This window comes from Mandrillus leucophaeus, unplaced genomic scaffold (assembly GCF_000951045.1).
Source record: "Mandrillus leucophaeus isolate KB7577 unplaced genomic scaffold, Mleu.le_1.0 Scaffold597, whole genome shotgun sequence".
NCBI classification, from domain to species: domain Eukaryota; kingdom Metazoa; phylum Chordata; class Mammalia; order Primates; family Cercopithecidae; genus Mandrillus; species Mandrillus leucophaeus.
The window spans coordinates 532,395-559,115 of NW_012106441.1; the positions used below are offsets into that span (position 1 = coordinate 532,395).

At 40.6% G+C, this 26,721-nt stretch overlaps 1 protein-coding gene across 1 annotated transcript in view; it reads right to left on the reverse strand.

Annotated features, from left to right (window-relative positions):
- Positions 1-484: 484 nt before the first annotated feature.
- Positions 485-26,721, reverse strand: part of SNX18 (sorting nexin 18) — a 27,762-nt gene continuing 1,525 nt past the window's right edge. The window contains exon 2 of the mRNA XM_011999531.1: positions 485-3,886. Within this exon, the coding sequence (XP_011854921.1) occupies positions 3,633-3,886 (254 nt within the window). The 3' untranslated portion in view covers positions 485-3,632. The remainder of the gene's footprint in view (positions 3,887-26,721) is intronic.

The following is a 26,721-nucleotide window of genomic DNA, read 5'->3' on the forward strand; positions in this document are numbered from 1 at the left end:
TAAAGATAAGCAGATACAAGACTACAAAGCCCCACAAAGAGGGCAAGCTTTGTCAAATGGGACTTTGGCCCCTTGCAAGATTTGCCAGGTCCCATAGCCATTATATTTTGGCTTATGTGTGTTGGAGTTTGCCTATTTATGGCAACCAACAGACAGTATGTGAAGTACTCAAGCACCTGCTTCTGTCTCAGGTGTTGGACTCATAGGAGCTACTATTTCAAAACCTCTCACTCACAACTTACTGCTATGTGCTTAATTCCTGATGTCACTAATGTAAGCAGATACTCCATGGCACTATCTGAATAACTACGGTTTTAAATTAATCAAATTAGCTACAGTGTTTGATGAATAATTTCTATGGTAACTACAGATGAAGCTCGAGACAGAGAACATGCTCTTCTACTTTTTTGTGTAATTCTTCACACTAAATAAATGCCTCCTTGACGAGTGGAGAAAAAATAATTATAATATTCCATTGAAGCTCAGAAATAAAGCAACCTGTTTATTTTTAAAAAAGATAAACATGGCTGATCTGCACTAATCATAACATTTTGAAGGAAATAAAACAATATTCAACATTTCTAGACTACAAATAAATAAAACCCTGTTTTACTTATTCTGTTAACCAAAGATGAAATTGGAAATGAGAAAACTGAATGCTTATGGATTTAAAGGTACCAGACATGGCATTTGATTTTTAGAAAATGAAGACATAAATGGAAAATGGCTATGGCAATGAACTTAAGAATGACATTTAAAAGTTTATACACAAACTTTACATACTTGACAGACTCAAATATTTTTCAAGTCCTTAGTTATGAGAACAGCAGCAAAATTTAAGACAATTAAATATCGGCATGTAAGAATCTGCTGTATTATTGTGAATAAATGCAAAACAACTGTATCAGTGAAGCCTGGGAAAATCTCAATCACTATAATATTCATGCACTGGCTTTACGTTTCGCTTTCAAATGCGTTCCCTCATTCTGGGCACAAACTAGGTAGGTACCTTCATATACAACAGCTTGGATGGGGAACGAGGTCACACCGCATGGCTGTAGAACCAGTCTCGCTGCATTACAGTTACAGCACATCAACAACTCTGCCTAATTAAAACAGCAAAACCAGGCTCAAGTGCACACCCTGTGTTACAAACACATCACATATCAGGATTACAAATCACAGAAATAAAGACAAATAATGGCATGAAGGGCATGATAGTTTATTTTAAAAAATTGTACCACACTGATCATGATGACCAGCATACACATGATAATGGCTTTTCTCTTGGGTTTAACACTGCAGTAGTTTTGCATACTGCAATGTTTCAATAGGACCAAGAACGTTAGAGAATAAAAATCTTAGATGAAAATGAACACTAATAATTCTAGTGTCCTCCCCCATAGAATTAATGTAAACCCCTTATGAATCAGTGGCATTATAATGTTATGTGGTTATGAAGAATGAAAGTTCTCTTAGAAGTAGGCAGCATGAATTTATACTTATATAAGTATAACTTATACTTATACTTCCTTATACTTTCATCTTTAGTTTTTATAATTTAAGCTATGTCCACCCTGGCTAAAGTACAATCATACAATATACCTCAGATAATTTCCATGCTACCATTGCACAAGTTTAGTGATTTTACTATTAAAAAAAAAAATCAAACCACCATCAAAATAAAGAGGCAAATAAAAGTAATTTTTAAATCATTTGAAAAGCATGGTGCTTATCTGTCCAATACAGACTCAAACTTAAATGCTATAGTTGTAATTTCCAGACTTCTGCAAAATTAACATTTATATATACATATGGGTTTTGTTTATAGAACTGTATTTTGCAATCAACAAGCTTTAGAGAACAATATATTTGGTTACAGTTCCACATATCTGTAGTAAAGACAAAGCCACATAATGTTCATGATGTGAAATCTGGCTCTAAGTAACCTAAGGTACAAAATTTTGACCAAATATCAAAATGATAATCTGATCTTAAAAATTCAACCCATATGAAACTACTTTTTAGAGAGTAAATGTGCTGTTCAGTAATTATTTCAATAACCTTTACTGAGTATCTGCAAACTGATCCTTTTCTTTAATCTTTGTGACTCACCAATATTTCAAAGTGACCTCTTCACTTCTGTGTTACCATTTCAGTACCCAGGGATTTCTGAGGCAGCATAAGTTTGACTTCATAAAAACAGTAGATACTGTAACAGTGACAGTTTTTAAATCTGTAAACTCAATAATCACATTAGTTAGCTCAGCAACTATAAAAACATTGAGATTGGGGCACTGTAAGCCAGAATCTCTTTGTGCTTTTTAAATTAAGCTGCTTTTGAATCTTTTTGGTATTTATCAGCCATCTGTATTTCCCTTATAATAATAAAAGAATATATTTAAAATAAATTTTAAGGTTAAATGTCCTGCGGGGGCTCATCAAGACCTTTTTTTTTTTTTTTTTTTTAAACATAGTATAAATCAATTATCTTTTTCCTTCAGTATTTGGAATAGCAAAAATTATTTCTGGTCCCTCTTTAGATCAATCAACACCACTTTTCATAACATATAACACTGAAATTTACAGACATCCCTGAAAAGTTTTTAAGTAAACGAGTGAATCACAGTGGAGTCTCAATCAGTTAACAGTGTAGATCCATTTTTTTTTTAAAAACTGAATATTAAAAGAAATCTTCAAGCTAAAAACAAAAACAAAACCCTCCTAAGAACTAAAGCCAAGTGTGTGTTGTCAATGATTCGATACTTTTATCCCCTGACTGATTTAGACTCCTCCTCCTCATGTTGTAAGACATATTTGCTGAAATCTTCACGCCAAGCTTTTGGAACACCTGGGTGAAGAGGCTATGCTACTGTTGCATCTAAGGGAATAGTGGCACCATTTCTTCCCTAATAGACTTCATATCCAAAGATGAGCAATAAATCTCACTCCCCTGCATTTACCAGCATCTTATCAGGAGATAATACTTGCTGTGCAAATTGATGACAGCTGATCCTCCCACCCCACCCCATCCCCTACTGCCAATATGAGGTTATCATCAGTTTGTCATTATATGCACTGGCCTTTCACTCTTTCAATCAGAAAAGCTGTGGCTTACTTTAAAAAGGTGGGGAAGGGACAGGGAGAAATGAAAAACCAAGAGTCTAAAGGCACAAGGTCGCATAGCTGCTCTAGTTGGAGTTTGTAAACAGAGAATAGGTTGAATTTAGGTAATCCCAATCTATGAGAGTAAAAAGGCATCCACAGCAGGCTTTTATCCAGCCAGCTTCTTTGAGACCCTTCATGGGTTTTGAGGTCTACAAAGTATGCACTAAAATACCCATACTTCAAAAAGCAATAAGGCAAATAGTATAATCATTATTCCAAAAGTTACAATGGTAGTGTAGGCATACATAGTATAATTTAGTTACAATGTGTGGTACTGTTTCTATTATATAACCATATTAACTGTTTATTTCCTACATAATTATAAATTCAGCTGGGTTTCAGTTGAACACAAAACCGTCCTTGTACCACCACTGATAGTTGGCAATAGCTCTTTGACAGCAGTTTTTATTCTGCTGTAGAAATTATCCTTGAACTGAAAAAGTCCACAATCCAATGTCCAGTCATTAAACACTATCATATTTGTGAAGAGCTTCTTCCAACTTCTGGGTAACTTTTTGGAAAAATATTATTTGTTGTTGTAAGAAATGCTGCATCTGTGATTTAAAGTCTCTTACTCGAATCTGATGGAAGTGGTGAATTTCAGCCAAAGTGGCAAAAGAAATAGTGTTACAGCGATCCTGAATGCCGTCAGCCTTCTGCACCTCCATCTTCCCTTCCTCCACGTGTCGCCTACTCTCCTTGACTTTGGTAAGAGCTCCTGTAGTTAAAAATAACAATTAATTAAAATCCTATATATCCACAAATCCCAATGACATAACTACATATTAAACAGAATCTTGGGCATTGCAAATAGTTGCCCAAACTACTTTCAATACCTTTGAAATGTAAAGTAAGGACCATAATTACTCATTTTAAAAAAAGAAGGAATCCAGTAAAGTTTCTGAAAACACTCCCTTTGTTAAAATTTCTCTTCAAAAACTAGTGTTTGCCATACTGACCAAGAATCTGTAGTATCTCATCTCCTCCAGGTAGAGATGCTATACATAATTGATAATAAACTGAAAGGAAATGTCCTTTAAAAGACGCAATAAGAAAATGCAGTTTTCACACGCTTAAAAGGTGTGACATCATTATTTCCACATATATTAAGAGAATTACACTGTTTATAAAAACATCCCGTAAAGGATCCAAACCCACTTCCTCAGAAAGTCTCACTAAATAATTAAGACTCTAGAACCAATCTCTGAAACAAGTTAGTACCAACACAGGTTGTGTTTTGGAATCATGTCACAGTCGTAGAGGGTGCTTGGCAATGTTGCCAGTCTACAATTGGAGGTCACCTTCATCAGGGTTGGCCAAGCCCATATCTTGTCATCCAGAGTAAACACCTAGCTGAAGTGCTCAACACACAGAAAGTGCCTGGTGAAGGGGTGAATTGCGAACACATGTCTGATTTTGACTTCACGTTGCATCGGGAGACCCACACCTGGAGTACAAGGGCTTTAATAAGAATTTGCCCCTTTTTTGGGACTATCAGGATTGTTGAGTGTTAACTCTGCCCCGATGATGACCTAGGAATGATGCCAGCGGTTCCATAATCTCATGCCTAGAAGTATCAACAGAGGGTGTTGCAGGGGTGGGGGTGAAAGATTGGCCACTCCGGCAGGTACCATATGAAGGCAGGCCTTCCCCTGGAAGCACAGTCCTACAAAGACACAAAAGATTGAGGATGTTTTTAGGGGTAGGAAATAGGCTATTCCTGAGTTCTTGGGAATGAGTAATGATAAAGCTGAAATCACTTGAACAAAGCCAGCTTAAGAATTCAGATTTCCCTACTGTGCCTAGCACTCATTCCACCAAACCATGCTGAAAGACAAGACAGAACACAGAGAGAAGCAGCTAGAGTGCCTGGCTTGGCAGTCTGAGAACACAGTACTACTGAGGAGGGAACCAGGAACCTTGAGTAGAAAGAGGTACAGAAACTGAGAGACTTTGTTTCGGAAATGTTGTTTTACCCAGTGGTGAAATATACGAGGGAAGATGCCCTAGTTCTAAATTTCTTCAAATCTCCTACAGAATAATATAAAATACAATATTAAACAAAACCCTTAAGGTAAAGCAGTATGCTTTTTTGGCATAGTTCAAAGACCTGAGAAATGAAAAAGCACCAACAGCAAATTTCATCCATATAAATGTATGTGCAGGTGTGCACATATGTACACATTTATTTTCACTGATTTATTCTAAATGAGCCCTTTAAGTGAAAAGCAGCAAAGCCCTGAAACAAGAACACATGGGTACTGCAGCTGCAAGGAGCACACATGCCCACACCACTTCCACCTAAGCCATGGCAGAGAAGTGCGCTCTGCTAGACAGAGGAAGACCCCACCCCAGTTCTACTAAGAAGCCATCACTCTGAAAGTAAGGCCTTTTAAACATTTCTACTATGGCTGACAGTATCAGCAAAGCACTAAAATTTGCCTGCTTGAAGAGAAAGACATCTCCCCAACATAAAAAATTAGTAATAATTTATTGTAAAACATTTATCTTTGTTATATTTGTACAGGTTTCACATTTCATATACAGAAATTGAAGTTGAAAAGACAGGAGGGCCGGGCGCAGTGGCTCATGTCTGCAATCCTAACACTTTGGGAGGCTGAGGTGGGTGGATCACCTGAGGTCAGGAAATCGAGATCAGCCTGGCCAACATGGTAAAACTCCATCTCTACTGAAAATACAAAAATTAGCTGGGCGTGGTGGCAGGCACCTGTAGTCCCAGCTACTCGGGAGGCTGAGGCAGGAGGATCACTTGAAGCAGGAAGGCAGAGGGTGCAGTGAGCTGAGATCACAACGCTGCACTCCACCCTGGGCAACAAGAGCGAAACTCTGTCTCAAAAAAAGAGAAAGAAGAAAAGACAAGACAAGACGAGGAAAGTATAACAGGTAAAACTACAGGAAAAAAAATTCAAAAAGACTGAGAATGTGTAGTGAAAAAATACATGTTTTATAATGATAAAGGGAATAGGAAATTAAAAGAGAAAAATCTCAAATGATTTGACTATATTTTCCATCTGATTTCAATCCAAGGTACCCGAGGAAGCCACAGTCCTATGTTCAAATGCTAAGGACCAGAATGCAGGATCCTGCCCTGCTCAGAGCCTGACCTACATAACAGCTATTGCCTGTATTGGTAATATTCTGCAAGTATTACTTGCTCTAACTACTAGAGCCTGGCTTTTCACCATAGAGAATAGAGTCCAGTATAGAGAAGCTCTGAAACCTGGCCTTGAATTGGGTGAATGTCAACTAAGTTGCAGCTTGTCAAACTCCAAATTAGTTCACCATATTTTGAGAAACTGCATTGCGTTATATAGAATTACAGATGTGCACCCGTAACAACCAATTTAAAAATCAACAAGTCTAAGGCTTGCCACGGTGGCTTGTGCCTAAAATCCTGGCAATTTGGGAGGCTGAGGCAGGGGGATGGGCAAAGCCAGGAGTTTGAGACCAGCCTGGGCAACATGGTGAAACCCCATTCCTATGAAAAATACAAAAATTTAGCCAGTCCTGGCAGTGCACATCTATAGTCTCAGCTACTCCAGAGGCTGAGGTGGGAGGATCATCTGATTCCGGGAGGTTGAGGCTGCAATGAGCTGTGATCACAGTACTGCACCTCCAGCCTGCTGGGTGACACAGTAAAACCCAATCTCAAAAAAAAAAAAAAAACAAAAAAGAACAAGTCTACAGTTTTTACAACTTATATCAGCATACATTTTCCAAAGTCTCGGATACAACAATGAGTATTAATATCTCTTTGAGGCCCCAGGATCTTGCCAGCATGTAATAACTTCAAGCTTCCTAAGCATACATACTAGAGAAGCCAAGAAGAATTTGGGACTCATTTTTAGTCAGGCATGGTGGCAGGCGCCTGTAATCCCAAGTACCCGGGAGGCTGAGGCAGAAGAATTGCTTGAACCCAGGAGGCAGAGGTTGCAGTCAGCCAAGATGGCACCATTGCACTCCAGCCTGGGCAACAAGTGTGAAACTCCATCTTAAAAAAACCAAGAAAACAACAAAACAAAACAAAAAAAAAACCAGACTCATTTTTTCCCCAAGTATGAATTTAGTAAGTGAATAACACAAAATGTTGCTGTTTTTAAAAGTCCCCAAAAGGTTGGGCTCCTGGGTGATAATTTTAATGTGAACATTCCTGGAAAGCCTGTCATGTATAGAGCACACTGATAGAACAGGGAGATTCAAACAGGAGCCACACCGCAAAGCACCGTCAGGGCAGGCAAACTACCCTGACACAAAGTGAGATAGGTCCACGAAGCACACAATTCTGCATGGGAGTTGAATACGGCTTTCTCCAAGATAACATGTGACCAATGTGACAACAGAAAATGCTCAGAGGGCCTGCTACATGCGCACTGCGCTATGGATGGTGGCAGGGTGGAGGGTAGAGAATAGAATATCTGAACAGTAAATGGCAGCTGCTATAAATAGTAATAACATATGCTAGACATTTTCCATCTAACTTTCACTACAACTTTACAACAGACATTACTCCTAGTTTTACTACAAGGAAATTGAGGAAGTTATGCAACGTCTTTGAGCCTGACCGTCATCCACATAACCCAGCAGGAGGCTGAGATGGGATCTGACTGCATAACTGACTTCAAAGCAAGCACTACAACTATTTAGAAGAGAACGTGCTAGACAGGTGTGGTGACGCACACCTGTACTCCCAGCTACTCAGGAGGCTGAGGCAGGAGAGTCCAGGAATTCCAGGCTGCAGTGACCTGTGATCATGCCACTGCACTCCAGCCTGAGTAACAAAGCAAGACCCTGTCTAAAAAATTAAAAAATAACAACTATATAAAATGGTAAACTAAGGTATTAAATAGCATACTTTAAATGTACAAATTTGTAGAATAAGGAGAGCTACGTGTAATCAAGGAAGATTATGTCTCCATAAAATTGTAGCCACAAATGTAGAACAAGTTTTTAAAAACAAAAATAACTTCCTTTAACTGAGATGTAACTAAATTGATTTTCTCCCAGATACACCTTCAAAAGAAAGTTAAAAGACGATTAGCAATAAAACAAGTTGACAGTAATATACTTAGAACAAATTAAAAATCGAGAGTTCCTGAATATATCCTGAATTGAAGATAAGAGCTGTTAATGTTCAGAATGACAACGCCAAGGACCTTCCAACATTTGAAGCCAAATAAAAAAAGTTAACCCTTATAAAATACTTTGCAAAGGTTTACAATATATACATCTTTTCCCAAGAAAATAATTTCTTTTTTTTAAAAACGAATCTCACAACTTTCCAATTAGTTTTTTTCTGTACACCTTTTAACAAACAGTAAAGGTATCAGTGCTCTCCTCCCTATGAAAATGGTAAGCTAATTATGGAAGTCAATTGACTAGTTCTGACTAGAAGTAAACAGGAAAAAAAAAAAAATGACATCTTTTAAACAGCTCAAGTGACCCACAGACAGACAGCATGAGTGTTTAACACTTGGGGACTAACACACAGAACCACTTTCTGGGGTTCCCAGGAAGCTTCCCTCTACCCACCTCTGCCTAACTCTGCCTAGCTCCTAACTCTGAGTTCAATCAAAAAGAAAGTGGAAACATATTTTTCCAATAGAAACAGTATTACAAGCGTTGGCTAGATGTGAGTGAAATAGTATTATTATTAGAAGTAGAATTTGGTTTTGTTACAAATGGTTGGGTTCTTACAGTTGATCTAACTGCTCAAACTGGGAATTATGTGTACATATTTTTAGGTTTCACAATTATCTTCATATTCAAAATTTTAAATATCACAAGAAAGGCAGAGAGCAAAATTTTCAGTTCTAGCACGTTGGAGGCAGAAACTATTGGAGCAGAGTTAGATCATCATAGACTTGCTACTTCTAGGATAACTTTAGAAATTAAGTAATTTGTAGCTGCCTAAGAAACAACTGCAGAGGTACAATACAACCAGCTGCAGAGCTGTAACAAAGTATGACAGCGTTTTTTCAGCATTCTCTGCAGAGCTGTAACAAAGTAGGAGAGCATTTTTCAAGCATTCTCAGGGCTATACTGCATTGTTTTTTAACCAAACCAGAGGAGTGTAAATGAAAACTAAAAATGTTGCCCAGAATCTAAATAACACAAGGGCTACACATTTTTATCATGGAACCAACATGAAAACAGGCAATAGCATCAAAAGCTCTGCTTTTTAAGAGGCTAATTTAGGAGGAACATGCCCCCTTGCCAGCCCCCTCCCCTCATAAACATCATATTGCCACCACGCTGCTTTCAAAACAGAAGAGGGAAATGAAAGAATGGGGGAGCAATTATACAATGAAGTCTAAGGTCAAAAGCATCACTGTTAGAACAAACAAAAGATCCCACAGTACTCATAGTTAGGAGAACAGCTTTAAGATGGAAGAAAATAATAAACAGGTGTAATCAGAGGGAAAAACATTTTCCAACGACAATGTCACTGTAAACTGAAACTGCTTCTTGGGCTAAAGTAACAGACATTAGTTAGCTGCATCTGGAATAGCATGAACATATTACGATTTTATTATGAAAAGAAAGTTCAGGTGCATATTAAATAGAGATTAAATAAGAGGCTGACAATACAGGCCAGTGTGAATATACTCTTTAAAAAACCTACCAATGAAGTAGTAACTTTTCCAATTCAGAAGAAAACACTATTTACACGTGAAGTATGCAGCCTTCACAAGTTACAAAACTGAAAAGAAATTTTCTTCTCTCTCTCTCTCTCTCTATTTAATTTCAATTGTAGAGACAAGGTTTCACCATGTTGCCCAGGCCGGTCTCCAACACCTGAGCTCAAGCGATCCACCCGCCTCAGCCTCCCAAACTGCTGGGATTAAAAGCATAAGCCGCCGCCCCCAGCCTGAAAAATACATTCTTAAAATGAATCTGAAGTACAGGAAAAATAATTATTTAAAGTGAGGCAATAGATTTCAACGACATCCCAAGATAGTGATCCTGAATAGGCAATAGGAGCCCAGAGTGCTCCCCCCAGGCTGAGCCTCCAACACACTGTAGCTGTTTCTTCCTCAGGGGATCTCTGTGAAGGAGGCAGGAAGGATCCTAGAGTAAGCTCCTCCTAAAAAGGTTTACCTGTTGAAAGTGAAGTTTTGGTAGAGAGTTCAACTTAATTATTGCATTAGTTTGGTGGATTGCTCGAATTCTTCCACAGGATAGAAAGTGAACTCAGGAACTAAAAACCCTCAGTTCTAATTCCTAAAGGAGAGGAAGGAGCCGGAAGGCACCTTCTCACATTCCAGTCCTAGAGACGCCCTCTGGGGAAGGCTAGGCAGAGCTGCTTCCCAGGTGAGAACGGCAGAGCTGGCTCTCAGATTTTTTTTTTTTTTTAAATGCTAAAAAGGTCTTAGAAGAGTTTCTATACAATTCTCTCCATTCTACAAAGAAGAGGGTGAGCCACTTGTTCAAAGTCCCACAGCTAATTCATGGCAAAGACCCCACCTCCACCTGCCTGCCAGCCCTGACATGTCCCATTCTCCCTTCCAAGCAGGGCATCCTCATTCAGGAGACCTACTACCTTTTTTGTGGGCATAGATTGAGTGGATTAAGGCCAGAGATGGAGACTTGAACCTGCTACATTGTTGAAAAGGATCCTTTCCTTTCTACATTTTGAGAATTAAAAGGAAAATTAAACCAATATTTTTACTTTGGTTTAGGATTTGTTATTAACAAAATCTCCTAGATTCCCAAGCTGATTCTGTACCTGTAAAATTCCCAACAGGGCTCATTTTCATATCAGTGCAATTGCCAAAGCTCAGAGAAAGGTACTTTGCCCCACTTCTCCACCACCAGTCCTAGCTCCAGAGAAAGCAAATGTCCTAAATTCACTTCCATCCCCCGTCCTACCATTTTTCTTTGTATCTAACCACTGTAAGCCATCTCGCAGCTCTAAAGGATGCTCAGGCTGAAATGAGGAAAGCAAGAAATAACTATGTTTTTGTTTATAATACATATGTTCTCAATTTCAGAGGAATTATATTACTCATGTTTGCAATGAATATAAAACAATGAAAACAAAAGAATTTTTAATCATGTGACAAGGTTCATTAACATTACCTTAAAAGGCTCAAATTTTTAAAAATCATTTATAAATTATGAATTAGAAATCAGTACCGTTTTCAAAAGCATCACACTATTTACATAGCATATCATTAAACTGTTTCCATCAGTAAAAACACTTAAGATTTCAATGCCAATTTTTTTCTAGAATGACAGTACGAGAGTAGTGAATCTCTTGAGTCATGTAGCCCATGTGCACATATTACGAATGCACTGCAAGCTGAAACTCAACGAGCACACTAGCAGATGCACTTGCACTGCACTAAACTTTTCTGTTTCATGTTCCTCTGCTTCTCATTCGCAAGGAGAAACAACTTGCCTGGAAATTTCTGACCCATCAAAGTGAGACGGGGGAAAAAAAGAAAAAAAAAAAAAGCAAACCCTCATACACTGTACTGCCGCAGGCATTTTAACCAGAATTTTCCTAGAAACTTCTGACCCATCAAAGTGAGATGGGGAGAAAAAAAAGAAAAAAAAAAGCCCTCATACACTGTACTGCCTCAGCCATTTTAACCAGGCAAGGCCTTACCCTCCATTTAAAGAAGCTGTCTGGCCTCCTTCCTGTTTTCCCTCTTTCTGCCTGCCCCCAAACTCAGGCCCCCATGAGGCTTGCCATGGCTCCAAGAGGTCCCCGCCCAACCCCATCCAGTTCTTGTACCTGAACTTTGCCTTCTTTTCCTCAATCCAATCTCTTATTCTCAGTATGTTTTGTCTCTTCTAAGACTAATTATACAAAAGGCCCAGTCACTAAGCAACAGGAATCCAAAGCTACATTTTCTCCCTTAAAAAAAAAAAAAGAAAAAAGAAAGCACCTTATTTAATTTTGAAATCATGAATGTGCCAAAAACATTAACTCGATTTCTGTCTTCCAGGGGCCCTTCCCCAAAAAACAGAAGCCATGGTGTACGGGAAAGAACAGGAGACAGGCTGAAGGGCAACAGGGACAGCTGCTTAGAAGTCGCTCAAGACTGGACTCGGCCTGTTTTTCTTCATTCCCTGGCACATGTAACATGCTGAAAGAAAATGCTAATTTGGTCAACGTGGCCTATTGGGTTCTTATCCTCTCATTGCTGGGATCCACACCCTGGCCTTCCCTGCTAACTCCCCATTAACTTCTTCCCCTCCCCTTTCCTTCCTCCCTGTTGGTCTCCACCTACTTGTTGATTACCCTTCCCCCTCCCTGCTCTAATATTTATTTTTAATTTTTCATATTGTTTTGAGCAAAACGTCTCAAAAAGCAAAGGCCAGCATCCACTTAAAATAGAGAAGCAGGACAGCCATCCAGCCACTCGACCATCACAGAGGAGTGCCTGCCCTGTGTACACCTGTGCTCTGCACTTTGTGTGTCTCATTTTCTTCTCTTTAACCCTGAAATAAAAGTAATCATTGCCACCATTTTCAGAGGCAGAAAGTGAAACTCCGGGAAACTAAATAATTTTACTCAGTGTCCAGCTGCATGTGAACCTGGGTCTGCCCAACTCAGGCAATTCCCTTGTACGTGGCCGAAGGGGGAATGCCCTACCCATGGCAATCGCATAAGCCCCATAGACCAGCCTCAAACACAGCACACTACACTAGTATCCCACGCCTCCTAGGAGCCTATGCCACCAACATAGGGATGAGCAACCCACAAACAACCTCCAGACCCTAAATACTATTCCTGCATGGATTCATACTAAGTGGGCTCCAGGATTTGGACCACATTAATAAACCCTGGAGGGTACAAAATTAATACTGAACTCGTCAGGGAAAGCAATTTTCTGAATGGACTAATAAAGGTCCCTAAAGTTAATAACTATCAAAATTCAAAGATAATTTAAAATGCACTTTTAAATTCATAAATATAATAAATGACAAAGAGAACTTTTGAACCATTTTGAAAAGGAGGGAAGAGGAAAAAGACAAGCATAGTCAATTGCAAAAAGAAAAAAACCTGGTTGCTTGATGGAAAAAAAAAAAAATCACTTAAAGAATTCAGGCCTCTAAGCTTGATTTCACCCTGAAGATATCATCAGTCTGTTTCAGGTAAAAGTGTTGCTATAGTCTAATTAAGTAGTTCTTATAGTTTCATTCAGCAATCACCTAATGTCTAAAGGCAGAATGACATTCAGTTTGAATACCAATATTCACTTGAGTATAAATACCTTAAAACATGATTACTTTTACTTACTCTGCATATGTATTCATACAGTTCACCTCATCCCAAAAATGAAGAGAGAAATCACATGATTGTATCTCTTGTGGTTTATTTGGCAAAACTGTTTCTTGCTGGTAATTATATATATATAAAGGTTCTTGTGTTCCAGTCTATAATGAATGTTAAATACGTGATAAAATTACTAGGGTGATAGTTTCAGGAGAATTCTGAAAACACAGTATCTTTATTTGAGAAGTGCTTTTGGGTATGATGGCTAAAATGTTGCCTATAGCCAAGCAAATATAGATGAAGACTTTAAAATCTGAGAATGAGAAAGAAAACCATGTATTGTTTCTTTTCTTAAAGAACTGATACCCATAGAATCTTAATAAAATAAGGTAGACATACTATCCTTGATAATGCTGACCATACAATGAAACTTTTAAAAAACTGACTTTGTAAAGTAAAACTCATATAATGGTTCAAATTCAGAGAACACAAATTGGGGCCTGAAGTCTGCAGTGCCCAGTTCTTTAATTACCTGAGGCATGTGCACAGATACTGGTACTGGTCTCTACCAAAAAAAAAAAGCAACAGTAGATATGTTTGCAAGCTGCCAACACTTTTGACACATGACAACAAGCATATCTGTACCAAAGAAAAGAGTGAACTCGGGAAAGTACCTTTAATGAAAGGTAAAACCTTATTCTCTTTTTATCTAAATAGAAGCTGCTAAAATAAATCTAAACGGAAGTCCCACTAGATGGGGCCAGGAAGAGAGTAAAGTGGCCCTGCTCTTTAGAAGAGAAGCCAAGGCAAGGCGAGCCACACGCGCGGAGCCAGGGCACTTATGGGACCCTATCTGAGAGCACTGTGGTTCATGCTGGAGTTACCAGAATATTTGCAAAAAATGCATTTCTTGTTTTCACGTAGTTTTCCAGTTTTTATCTGAAATTGTAAACGCCATTGTCCCAACTGCCACGTATGCCATGGTGGTACTGACTGGTGAACAGCACAAGCACTCTTCGTTATCCTGAGTACCACTTCACATCCCTTCACGATCACGAGGCTGTGGAGATAATTCCTAACTCAGCTGTTTTAAACGTAAGGACACTCCTCACTCCTGTGGTTTTCCTGCTGCCTTGCACTGGCAGGGCCCAGGTGTCCGGTGGCTGTGAGTCTTTACTCTGACCACATTTGGACATCCTTGCATGAAATCATAAATAACCAACTAAACACAAAACAAAGCATCTAAAAATGTATCAAGTTTAAAAATATACGTGAAATACAAATCATAAAACGTGAAAATTTACAGATTATCCACACTAACATCTATTAGTATTTAGTTAAAAATGTCTTGCTGCAGACAATAGGTGGTTCTGGTGAAAATCACAAATGTCAACATAACTAAACACAATAAAAGGCCTGGAAAATAGGATTTTCTAAGACTCCCTTCAGCCCCATTCCTTGTCTTTCCTTTTAGTCCTGCTCCTCTTCTCAGTCTGCCTACCTCTTCTATCACTGGCTTCACTACTTTCTACCACCCAAACTTAAAACCTCTAAGGTAACACTAGATTCCTCAGGAGAACCAGCGCCTCACCAGGTCCTGCCATGATACCTAGCAGGTGTCTCGAGTTCACCTGTTCCTTTCCAAAACCAACTCTTCCCCTGGAGTACTCTAAAAGCCTCCTCATCTCTGCCTGACCAACAGGAGTAACTTCCAAAAGCCCTGCCTCAGGGAGCCAGGGTGCACCAGCAAAGGATGCCTCCGGAAACTCTCAGTTTAAATTTCTGTGGTTTGGCTGGGCGCGGTGACTCACACCTGTAATTCCAGGACTTTGGGAGGCTGAGGCAGGTAGATCACCTGAGGTCAGGAGTTCGAGACCAGCATGGCCAACATGGTGAAACCTCGTCTCTACTAAAAATACAAAAAATTAGCCGGGCGTGGTGGCAGGCACCTGTAATCGCAGCCACTTAGGAGGCTGAGGCAGGTGAATCGCTTGAACCCAGGAGGTGGAGGTTACGGTGAGCCGAGATTGCGCCACTGCACTCCAGCCTGGGTAACAAGAGCAAAAGTGTCTGTCTCACCAAAAAAAAAAAAAAAAAATCTGTGGTTCAGCTCCTGTCTGCAAAATGGGTATAAGAAGAGCATTTATCTCAAAAGCTCCCATGAAGCTTAAATAGATATAATAAATATAAAACACAAAGCACCATGCTTGGCACACAGGAAGTCTTCAAAACATGATAGCTATTTTGATTATGATTAAATGTCACTCTTCAGTTTGAAACCTTTAGTGGCTGCTGACTGCCTGTAGAATAAGTCAATTTTCTAACAAGCATGTTACGTATTGTAGCATAAGAAGTACCAGTCTCAACTTAAGGCAAATAATGTGCTCGAATCCTAGCTCTCCTCATTAGCTCCGTGAGCCTAGAAATCACTTAACTTCCCCGAGCCTCAGTTTTCACAGCCACCAAATGAGATGACACCACTTTGGGGGAGTTAAAAACTGCGCTGAGTTAAATAGTGTACCCCTAAAATCTACATGGAACCTTTGACTGTGACCTTTTTTGGAAATAGGGTCTCTGAATATGTAATTAGTTAAGGTAAGGTCATTCTGGATTAGGGTGGGCCCTGAATCTAGGACAACGGGTGTCCTTAAGAGAAGACAGGAACAGAGACACAGGGAGAATGCCACGTGAGGATGGAGGCACAGACTGAGGTGATCCAGCTGCAGAGCAAGGAAAACCAAGGGCTGCTGGCAACCACCAGAAGCTGGAGAGGCAAGCGAGGGGTCTCCCCTAGAGCCTCTAAAGGGAGCATGGCACTGCCACAATGTCCTTTCATACTTCTCGTCTCTAGAACTCTAAGAGAATCCATTTCTGTTGGTGTAAATCACCCAGTTTGTAGGAATTTGTTACAGCAGCCACAGGAAACTAATACAATAGCTGATAATTAATGCTGAAAAATATTTTTCAGCATTATCAGCTATTGTATTAATAACATAGTTACTCCATGTTACACACAAGGAAACAGAGGTTAAGAAGTGTGTGGCCCAAGGTTACACAGTGAAGCTGGCAGGAATTCAAACCCATCTGGTTTTATTCCATGCTAACAACCACACTGCTGTCATACCCATTCCTGCATGGAATTAAGACAAGGTATCGCTTCTGCATTTTCTAGTGGGAAAAAAAAAAAAAAGGACATATATAAAATGTTTGGAATACTGCTTATCACATAGTAAGTGCTCAATAAAGAGTAGCCACTCCCACTGCCCTAACCTGCTTGTCCTCCAAGTCAAGGGTCAGCAAACATTTTCTTTAAGGGCCAGACAGTAAGCATTTTAGGTTTTGCAGGTCAAGAGGGAAAATTGAGGTTATTATGTGGGGACTTATAGAACCATTAAACACAGAATCATTTAAAAATACAAAAACCATTTTTAGCTCAAGCACTGTAACAAACAGGTGCCTGGGTGAATCTGGCCCGTGGGCTGTAGTCTGCAGACCCCGCTCCAGGCCATCTCCAGGCATCTCTACTGGTGACCCAGAGCCTCTAATCTGCAGACCATTTTGTACTTCTCCCTGTCCCTTACCCCACGCTGCAGGCAAGCAGCCCTTTTTGTGTTCTGCTCCCACCCCCATGGACACTCCCCCCGTTAGGATGTTATCACATCTGGTCTGAATTACTGTGAGAGCTCTCCATTTCACTTAACCCCCAACCACGTTCTACACCTGCCACCAGGACCTGTCCATCTTAAGTGCAGGCCTGACCATGTCAGCATCCCATATGATCTTCCATGTTTCCTTTATCACCTCCAACAGCAGCTGTAAACCCAACAGTACATCAAAAGCATGTGAGGAGCTTTTCAAAGAACACCAATGTCTAGGCAGCACAGACATTCTGATTCAGATCCAGGGTAGGGCCCCATTTTCTGCTGTATCCCCTCAGCAGCTGGTTCTGAGAGGCAGTCAAGATTGATCCCATATGGTTCGGCCCAGAATGCCCTTCCCCCACTCTGCCGGCTTGGCAAACTTCCGCTTGTTTTCAAGACTCTTCTTACACTGAGACTGGCAGAAGCCACCCCTGAACCTTCCCATCCACTCTCCATAATTACTCCTCCTTCTGTACTATTTCACATCATGGTGCATGTCCACGACTGTGTGTCGCACAGTACAGTGACAGCTCCTCACTTCAGTTCCCTTCACTGACCTGAGCACTGGGTACTTTGCTTATCAATTACTGTATGCTTATCAAACCTATGCTAAAGCATTTCAAGATGAGGAGTGCGCTCTTCCCCTATGCTCCTCCAAAAGTCACACTGTGACCATGTTTCAAAGGGAGAATCCAAATGCTGCCCACTCAAGCCTCTGACATAAACTGACAATTCCTCTCTATCCCCTGGACTCCCATGCACCGTCTTATTCGCAGCACTAAGTTAAATCTACCTTCTATCTCAGTCCTCTGTGCACACATTCTACTTCCCTCATGGAACTGAGAGAGCCTTCCATGAGGGCAAGTACCTCCACACATGAGCTCAGTGCTCCATGTGCATCCAAGTCAAGCAACAAGGTGAATGTATTCTCTGGATCTTGTGCTCTGAATTAAGCAAATGAGACCCCAGTAAAAATATTATAACTAAAACTTACTAATGAGGAAAATGTGTGTGTGTATATGTGTGTGTGTGCATGCGTAAGTTTAAACACCAATAATCAATATAAAGTGAAATCATGAGGTATACAATATTAATTCTCTGGCACTTTAAGCATTTTCAAACTTCCTCTCCCCTCCCCAGTGAATTACGGAAAGTCATTTCATAAACACATAACTCTAAGACTTCTAAATCACTCACATTGTTAATGACTTCATCCATAAAATACATCCAGATTCTATCTTTATTTCCTGTACACTTTTGGACTGTTATCCATCATCATATAAATGGAAAAACAAAAACATCTTATAAATCTATTTCAAGATCAACCAAGTAGCTACTGAGTGCTTACTTCATTAATTCAACAAGCATTCATTAAGTACTTGCTATGCATGTATAAAACAGTATTTAACAGCTACACAACACAGGAACATAAAAAACCCACACACTAATAACTGAGCACCGCATAAGACAATTATTCACAAAACGACTACAATCCAAGGGGGATACTCCAAGGAAGGAGACTAGACCTGAAGCTTGAAAGTGCTTGTGTTGGGGTGGGGAGACATGCAACAGAATGCATGAGCCTGATCTACCTAAAAGGAGAAAACTCAGGTCCTGATTGCTGCTCCCCACTGCTGTTCTGACAATTCTTATTGTAGGCCAGGCCAAAATTGCGGAGTCACCCTTGATGACTCCTCTTTCTCTCGCATGTCACATCCTTCACAATCCCATCCCTCAGGAAAACCTGTTGATTCTACCTCCAAAATATATCTGGAGGGGGATCCCCTCCCCTACCACCTCTGTTGTCTCCACTTTGGTTCAGGCCACCAGCATTTCTTACCCGGATTACTTGAGAATTTCCTACTAGCTCCCTGCTTCCATCCACCTTTGACTGCCCCACGCCATTCTATTCTCATTGCTCTGGACTAAGTCTGTTAATATGTCCAGTTGGATGTCATACCTTGGCTCAAAACCCTCTAATTGCATCCATCTGACTTGGGCTTTCATCCCAAGTCCTAACAGTGACCTGTAAAGCCTTGCAAATCTCACTTTCCATGACCTCATCTCCTAGGATCCTCTTAACTCCAACCACCTGGCCTTGCTGTTCCTCAACCTGCTTGGCACATGCCCACTCCAGGGCCTCACTTTAGCTAAACCCTCTGCCTGACAAGCTCTCCCCTGAGATACCTGCTTGGATGACTCCCCCGACTCCAGAGTGATTCAGGTCTCTGCTTAAATCTCACCTTCTCAATGAGACCTACTTTGAGCACTCTTTCTAGTACTTCATCCCGCCTCCCATGCCCTCTTTCCCTGCTCTACTTTTTTCTCCTAGCACATACCAAACTCCAACATACATTAAAACTTACTTCCTGTGTTTGTTTTTCATTGACTGTCTCCACCCTGCTAGACTGCAAGCTCCACAAGGGTGGGGATCTTTGTTTTGGCCACTGATGCAACACTAGCATCTTGAATAGTGCCTAGACAATGAAGGGTACACACCTATTTGTTGAATAAAATCTAGTTTATCTTTTAGAGCATTCTATGAATAAATCTAATGATTTTAGCTCCCCTTCCTTCACTGTCCCCTTACCTGCTAAATAATAATTTATTTAGCAGAAGAGGAAAGTCAAATTACAGTGAGAGATAAGTCATAAGAAAAGGTACAGAAATGACATATGAACTAAAACTCGTTCAAATTAAAGTTTAATCAAGCTATAAGATCAATATCAGAGGCTGGGTTCAGTGGCTCATGCCTGTAATCCCAGCACTTTGGAAGGCCAAGGTGGGTGGGTAGATTGCTTGAGGCAGGAGTTTAAGACCAGCCTGGCCAACACGGTGAAACCCCATCTCTACTAAAAAAATATAAAAGTTAGCCAAGCTTGGTGGCACATGCCTGTAATCCCAGCTACTCAGGAGGCTGAGGCAGGAGAATCTTTTGAACTCGGGAGGCAGAGGTTGCAGTGAGCCGAGATCGCATCACTGCACTCCAGCCTGGGCAACAGAGCAAGCCTCCATCTTAAAAAAACTATCATAATTTATCTCTTTGGTGGTCCTATTAATTTGGGTCAGAAAGAAGTCGCTCCAGCTGTCTACCACACTGCAGCTTCAGAATACCTGGGAACCCTCACCAGGCGGCAGCAGGCCAGGTATTAATCACTTTTACATTCCAAGTTCCTAGTGAGGTAAGCCTGCAATGCATGTTTGCTGATCTGAACTAAACGTACATAAATGTTCTTTCACACCAATTGGTAAGGGCTTTTCATGCTCCCAGATAACAGTCACATAAACAGGCAGAAGACTATTAAAACCAGCCTGAAACAATGTCTAAAAGTTTCCTGGATACTTAAGACTAATCTTATTTTCTTAAAAAGTCAACTAACAAAATGGTACCTAGGAAATGATGAACCTCACTTTTACAGATGAGGAAACTGAAGCTCAGAAAGTTAAGTGATTTGCACCAGAATACAAGTGATTTGGGTTGGGGGGAGCCAGCAGGAGACAGTTAACATACACTCTTCAATGTGAACAACAACAAACCAGTTACTCCAAATAACATCGACATTTATCCCAGTTACCATTACTTCCGGTGTGCAATACAGGGCAAACTGATTAAAGTAGATATTTAATTGCTAGACTGAAGACTCCTTGAGCTTTTGTACTTTTGCCTGCAATTCGGGTGGCAATAGTTTGCCAGGAGGGATGATAAGATTACTGAAATTGTCCTTCAAAGGAGAGTGCTCTTAATTTTTTTTTTTTTTTTTCCTTTTTAAGATACAAGGTCTCACTGTGTTGCTCTGGCTGGATTTGAACTCCTGGGCTCAAGTGACCCTCCTTCCTCAGCCTCTCAAGTAGCTGGGATTACAGGCATGTGCCACCATGCCTAGCTGCCATTGCCTTTTAAATTCACCTATTTTTCAAAAATAAACATTTAGTGACTAGCTACTATGAACCATAACATTTAATTATTATGCTGACCTTGTGAGGAAGTTCCCCCACTTGGCCAAAGATAACTGAGCATTACGCAGGTTAAAATAACTTGTCCAAAACTCCTCCAGGCTCACACACTGGCTCTCCAGAGCCCATGCTGGTCCCGACAGGCCAGCTCCCATGGCGATGAGGCTCTGCACCCACGGCTTTTTGGCTTGGCTGTGCCCTTCACTGGCACAGCTCTCTCAGCAGACCCAGCCTAGTCTCATCCCCTTGGTGCAACTTCTGGGGCAGACTGGCCCATCCACCAGGCTCTCAGAAACCTGGCACGAGGAACTGCCGAGGCTGACTGATCTGTCTTTATAGCTAGTCAAAGAACTCACTGAAGACCAGAGGCCTACCCAGCCCTCCTGCAGACACCGGCAGAGCGGCCAGATTCTAGTTGGTGTTGTATAAATGTGGGATATGATACACGTCTGCCTTCCGGATATAATCTCGTCAAACAGAGCTCAGCATTACTCTGCCACTTTATAATCCTTCAGTTAATGATATGGAGCTTCAAAATTATATGGCAAATTAAATCTAACTTGATATTTAAACTTTGATTTAAAAATACATGAGGCAATACAATAATAGTTTTTTATTCAGCCCGAAGAGAAGGAACATGTTAAATAGTTTAAGGGAAGGGTTTGTAAGTGAATCACAGAACTTCTCACTTGTTTGGGTTCTGGCGTCATGCTTGGAAGTCCTAAGATGGCCAGACAGGACAACATTTCTGAACAAGGAAACCCCCTAGGCTCCCTGAGTTACTGGGAGGAGGGTGGGAGTGCAGGTCCTCTGCCTTCCTTCAGTCCCACTGTGATCGGTGTGACTCTGAAGGCTATGTGGCTCAAAAAAGAAGTCTGAGAAACCCCTGACAGGGTGGTGTGAGCAGTGCCCACACCCAGTTTCATGCCCAAGACTGTCCTTGGGCAGTCACATTTATATTTTAACCAAGGAACTGAGTCATGTATTTCAAAAGCACTAAAGGTTACCTTATTTTCCCTAAGAAAACACAAACTGGGGCAAAGGGTAAGCCCCAGACCTGTTCTCTTTTTAGAGACATGAAGTCTTTTTAGAGAACATCTGGGGGTAAATGCAGCAGAGAGGAGAAATGGGTTCAACTAAAGATGGAGTGAAAACAAAAAGAATGAACAGCCTCAATTTCTAGTCCAGAGGTTTCAAAAATAAGGATGAATTTGCAATTTGCCCTGACTTCTTAGAGCTTTTTTCTGTATTCCTGGCACCACCTTTTCAGGGCTATTTTTAGCTACAGGAGAATGGGGAGCAGACAGGGAAGGTCTCAGTGTGGCCCAGCCTTACCTTGTGTGCCCTGCTGGGACTCCAGCTATCTTTAATTAATGTCTGAAGGACATGAGGCCAACTCTACTAGTAGTAAAAGGAAGCACAATGGTGAAATTCTACCCAGCAAGACTGATAGGCCCACTACTGGTATACCATTCCTGAGGTCCTGGGGCTACTTTTTATTGAAAAAAGGCTCCATCTGGGACACTTAAGAGAGCAATGAAGTAGATTCTGTATATTTAAGAGTACAGAAAACAGGACTTCCTATTTACTTATCTAGTCCTGCCTCCCTACTTTACACAGCCCAAACCAACAAATCAATTTAACACTATTATACACCTTTTCTCTAGAATAAAGACATTTCACTTAAAGGAACTCCCTCTAGCCATCTTTATTTAGTCCAAATTCCTAAACAAGGATGAAACCAGTATTTCTCATCATCTGTTACAGTCTTTCCTTTTTGCAATAACCCCAAGAGGTAAACCTAAAGCTTTTAAACCTCAACTTGCTGCCCCTAGATTTAGCTTTATTAAATATTAGAGATCAATCACATCTTTGGAAACAAAACTGAATATGCCAAGAAAGTAATAATAAAATATATTCCTCAGTACTACCCCAAACTCACCAACATCAACACCATAAAGATATACTGCAGACAGGCATGATAAAGAGGGAGAAAATAAAATGCTATCACTTAAGAAAAAAAAATCAAGACCACAAGGGTTACATTTCGGTGACAAACATGTGCACACTGCCTAGTCGGGGATCGATGAGCTGCCTATGAACAAAGAACTTAAATGACTCCTGTTAGGTCAAAGCAAAACACAAATAAAATTTCAGTAGATTCTGAATTCCCATCTAATGTACTACAGACTACAGCAAACTACCATCTTTCTTCGCTCAACTCCATTAACCTAAATAGTTCTGTTTATCTAAGACTCCATTCATTGATGGAAAAAAAATCAAAATTCCAGAATTCTCTTTTGGCTGAGGGAACTGTATCGCTTTCTTCACTTTTGCAGAAAGTGAGTACACTAAAACCATTATTAAAGAATGGGTTCAGTATTTAGTACAGTCAGGAAAATGTCAGCCCACCACATTTAAGAGTATTCGAGTTTTCCACCCTCATTTTGTAGCTGGGTTCTCACCAGGATGGCCTCAGACATCTGTCCCGAAACCAGTGTGTTTTCTGAATGGGACACAAAGGCACACTGCAAGAGATGCTCACACTACTGAAATGTCACTCAGGCAGAGTGCCTGGGAAGTTTAGCAAAGAAGAGTCTAGCAGGACTTGCTTCCCCTTCCCAGTTTTTATTAATTAAGCCTACATGGGAAGGAGGAGGTGCCATGAGATGACCAGGCAAAAATCAAGCTATTAGGAAAGTACATTAAAAGACAATAATTTGCTGGAGAAGCTTACGATGGGGTTGATAGTTAAACTGCAGCCAGCAGTTTAACACAGCATTGCCCAATAGAACTTTCAGCACTGATGGAAAAGTTCTATCATCTCTGTTGACCAATATTCAGTTCCTTAGTCACATTAGCCATATTTCAAGTGTGTAACAGTTGGAGTCGGGGAGGTGATGGAATTGAGGTGCTCTTTACAATCACAAGTCCTGAATAACGCTCAAAAAGCTTTTATCCTGGCTTATGATATTTGTCTCATCTATACTCCTAAAAATGGCTTACACTAGCATCCTTGATAAACACTGGCTATAAGCAAATGCTTTTAGCCTTATGTGCTGCACACTGTCACTTTAAATGGTAGTACTTTCTAAAGATGTGTCATCTAGGGACACAGGCTCACTGTACATTACACACCAAGATTACAGCGGAAACAAACTATACTGAATATCAACTGCTGTTCTTTTCAAAGTTCCTAGAGATTATGTTTAGTGCTCTTGAATCTGTTTAAGCCACATAAAATGATACTGGTTTTAATGAAGGAAGTTTTTCAAATCCCAAGTGACAGGAGACAAATCCAGTTCTATAATTAAAAAAAGATAAACTAGGCTGGGCATGGTGGTTCACGCTTGTAATCCCAGCACTTTGGGAGGCTGAGCTGGGAGGATTGCTTGAGCCCAAGAGTTAGAGACAAGCCTGAGCAACATAGCAAGACACTTGTCTCTACAAAATAAATAAATAAATAAATAAGCAAATAAACTACATATTTTTTGTTTTTTTTTGTTTTGGACACAGGGTCTTGCTCTGTTACCCAAGCTGGAGGACAATGGTTCAATTATGGCTCACTGCAACCTCAAATAAACTCCTATCCTCAAGCAATCCTCCAGTCTCAGCCTCCCTAGTAGCTAGGACTATAGGTATGAGCCACCATGCCACGCTAACTTCCTTATTTTTTGTAGACATGGGAATCTCCCTATGTTGCCCAGGCTGGTCTCAAACTCCTGGCGTTAAAGCAATCCTCCTGCCTCGACCTTCCAAAATGCTGGGATTACAGGCGTGATCCTGGCCATAACCAGATGGTTTAATAGACTAAGTAGACCATTGCTATAAACTCAAAATAGATATTAGAACACACACCATACTTTTTCTAATACATAATTTCAAAAGCAGGCCACTTGACAAAGGCTTGAGTGCATGGTGTGATTGACAGTGAATGAACTGATGCCAACCTAAAGTAGACAGACACTGGCGGCCCAGCACACATGTCCAAGTGTCTGTACTTGGTTCCATCCTTTCAACTATTTACTGGTAATTTGCACAAACTCACAGAAATGTATAAAAGGGCAGCCAGCATAGGTCCAGAATGATGTAACACAATGGAATTTAAACGCTAAGTCCCTCCATTAAGGCTCACAAAGGGAGTTCCACCAACACCAGTCAAAAAAGTCAAAGATTCATAATAATTTACATTTTTAAAAAAAGGCATAGGGAATGTAAATACAGGTTTAATATAGGCCAACAACAATGTGATTGCACAAAAAGCGAATTCAATATTAGACTGCATTTACAAATTGCAAATTGCCAAGAAAGTTACCGCTCTCTACTAAAATTAGTACTGATGTCCAGGGTACTCCCTTTCAGCAGCAGCAACAAGACTGAAAGCGTTTGATCATTCTCCCAGCAAGCCCCTTTCCCCATAAGAGTCAGAAGACCAGTCACACATTTGGAAGGGGAAGGAGAGAAGCAGAGAGGAAGGAAGCGAGACTGCTGTCTCCAAATGTCTGAAGGCGGTCCCAGGGAACAGAAAGACAATCAAGGGAGGCAAACTTCAGTTCAATGCAAGAAAAGACATGCCAGAGATTAGGATTGCTCATAAACGTACTGGCCCACAAGAAAGGCAGTGAGCATTTCATCAGTAAAGGCCAGACCTGCTCAGGAAACAGGGACAGTAGGCTTCCCTGCTGCCTAGCCGCCCCTACACTGGACTTTCACAGGCAAGACTGCCTCACTAACTCCCACACCTCCCCATTCTCTCAATCAAGGCATTATATCAGAATGCACATTAGTGAGAAATGTTAAGACAAGGACTACTGCTATATATATATTTTTTAATTTGCAAATTCCAGTGCTTTAGCAAAGGTCAGAGACACTAACAACTATTAATAACTCATGAACTCTGACAGTTGGACAGCTAACTTACAGGGATACCAGTAACGCCGCTCTCAGATCCAATCCTCAGATTATATTCACTCTACGTCGTTTCCCTATACAATTTTCCTAAACAACGTTCTCAATTTCAGTACATTAATGATTCCAAACTCAAAATGAGTACGCTTTTCCTAAAATTAGGGTTTTTACTTCACTTCACAAAGTAAATTAGGGTTTTTACTTTACTTCGCGAAGGTTGCAGGCAAGAATTCTTTGCAGGAAGTTCTTAAGCTCAGAGAATTGATCTTAATTCCTCTACCGAAGCAGAGATTGAGAGGTGTGGAAGGGTGAAAGCAGATTTCTCTTTATTTACAGACATCCGTTCTTCTCCACTATTTCCTCACTTTTTGAAACCGATCACTAAGTGACAGTGCAGTGTTCAAAGAGATGCCCAACATGGTTTGGGTCCCCTTCTAATTCTACCCTCGTCTGAAGATTACAGATCTGAGCAGCTCATTACTCAACTATTCAAACTCTAAAACTATAGCACTCTTATCAAAGGTACTCTTTGAACCTTCGAGAAAGAGTACTCACTCCCTACTGGGAGATACTCGAGGAGGAAGCTGCCTGTCGAGCAATCCACCTTACACTGGGGAAAAGAGCCAGGCGTCCACGTCTCTGCTCGCTTCCCCACCGGTAGAATATGAGTCTACCAGTACTACTACCCACAGTAGTACTGCTGTCGAAGTTATCCCTTTCAGCCTGCACAATACACTCCATATCACCTGATCTAAGGGCCAGGCTTTACCTTTCTGAACGTGGATGATGTCCGGGAAGTTG